The sequence below is a fragment of the Nestor notabilis genome, unplaced genomic scaffold (assembly GCF_000696875.1).
Source record: "Nestor notabilis isolate BGI_N333 unplaced genomic scaffold, ASM69687v1 scaffold20624, whole genome shotgun sequence".
NCBI classification, from domain to species: domain Eukaryota; kingdom Metazoa; phylum Chordata; class Aves; order Psittaciformes; family Psittacidae; genus Nestor; species Nestor notabilis.
In genome coordinates, this window is record NW_009926256.1 from 2,112 (window position 1) to 2,496 (window position 385).

Sequence of the window (385 nt, forward strand, 5' to 3'; positions counted from 1 at the left end):
GCCTGCCAGCCCTGGGAAGTCCCGCTTCCGGTATTCCCAAAGCGAGAAGCAGCGCGGGGCTGGGGTCTCCCGACCCGAATCCGTGCGGATCCCGCACGCACCTTGGCGATGATGACCTCCTTCCGCAGGATCTTCATGGCGTAGTAGCGCCCGGTGGCCTTTTCCCGCACCAGGATCACCTTCCCAAAGGTCCCTTTTCCCAGGAGCTTCAGGTAATCAAAGTCATTCATCGTCTTGGAAAAGGGAAAAACACGGAGTTTCCGGAGCCGGGATGGGAAAAGCCTTTCCCGAGCGGCGCCACCGGGATGGGGCTTATCCCGTTGAGCTCCCCTCATCCCATTCCCGCTCCCACTCACGGCTTTGGCGCGGGATTTGCCGATGGCCA

The 385-nt window shown here is 61.3% G+C and overlaps 1 protein-coding gene across 1 annotated transcript in view; it reads right to left on the reverse strand.

Annotated features, from left to right (window-relative positions):
* LOC104404908 (RAC-beta serine/threonine-protein kinase-like) overlaps positions 1-230 on the reverse strand; it is a 1,790-nt gene extending 1,560 nt beyond the window's left edge. Inside the window, 1 exon segment of the mRNA XM_010013447.1 lies at positions 44-230. Within this exon segment, the coding sequence (XP_010011749.1) occupies positions 44-230 (187 nt within the window).
* Between the last annotated feature and the right edge of the window lie 155 nt (positions 231-385).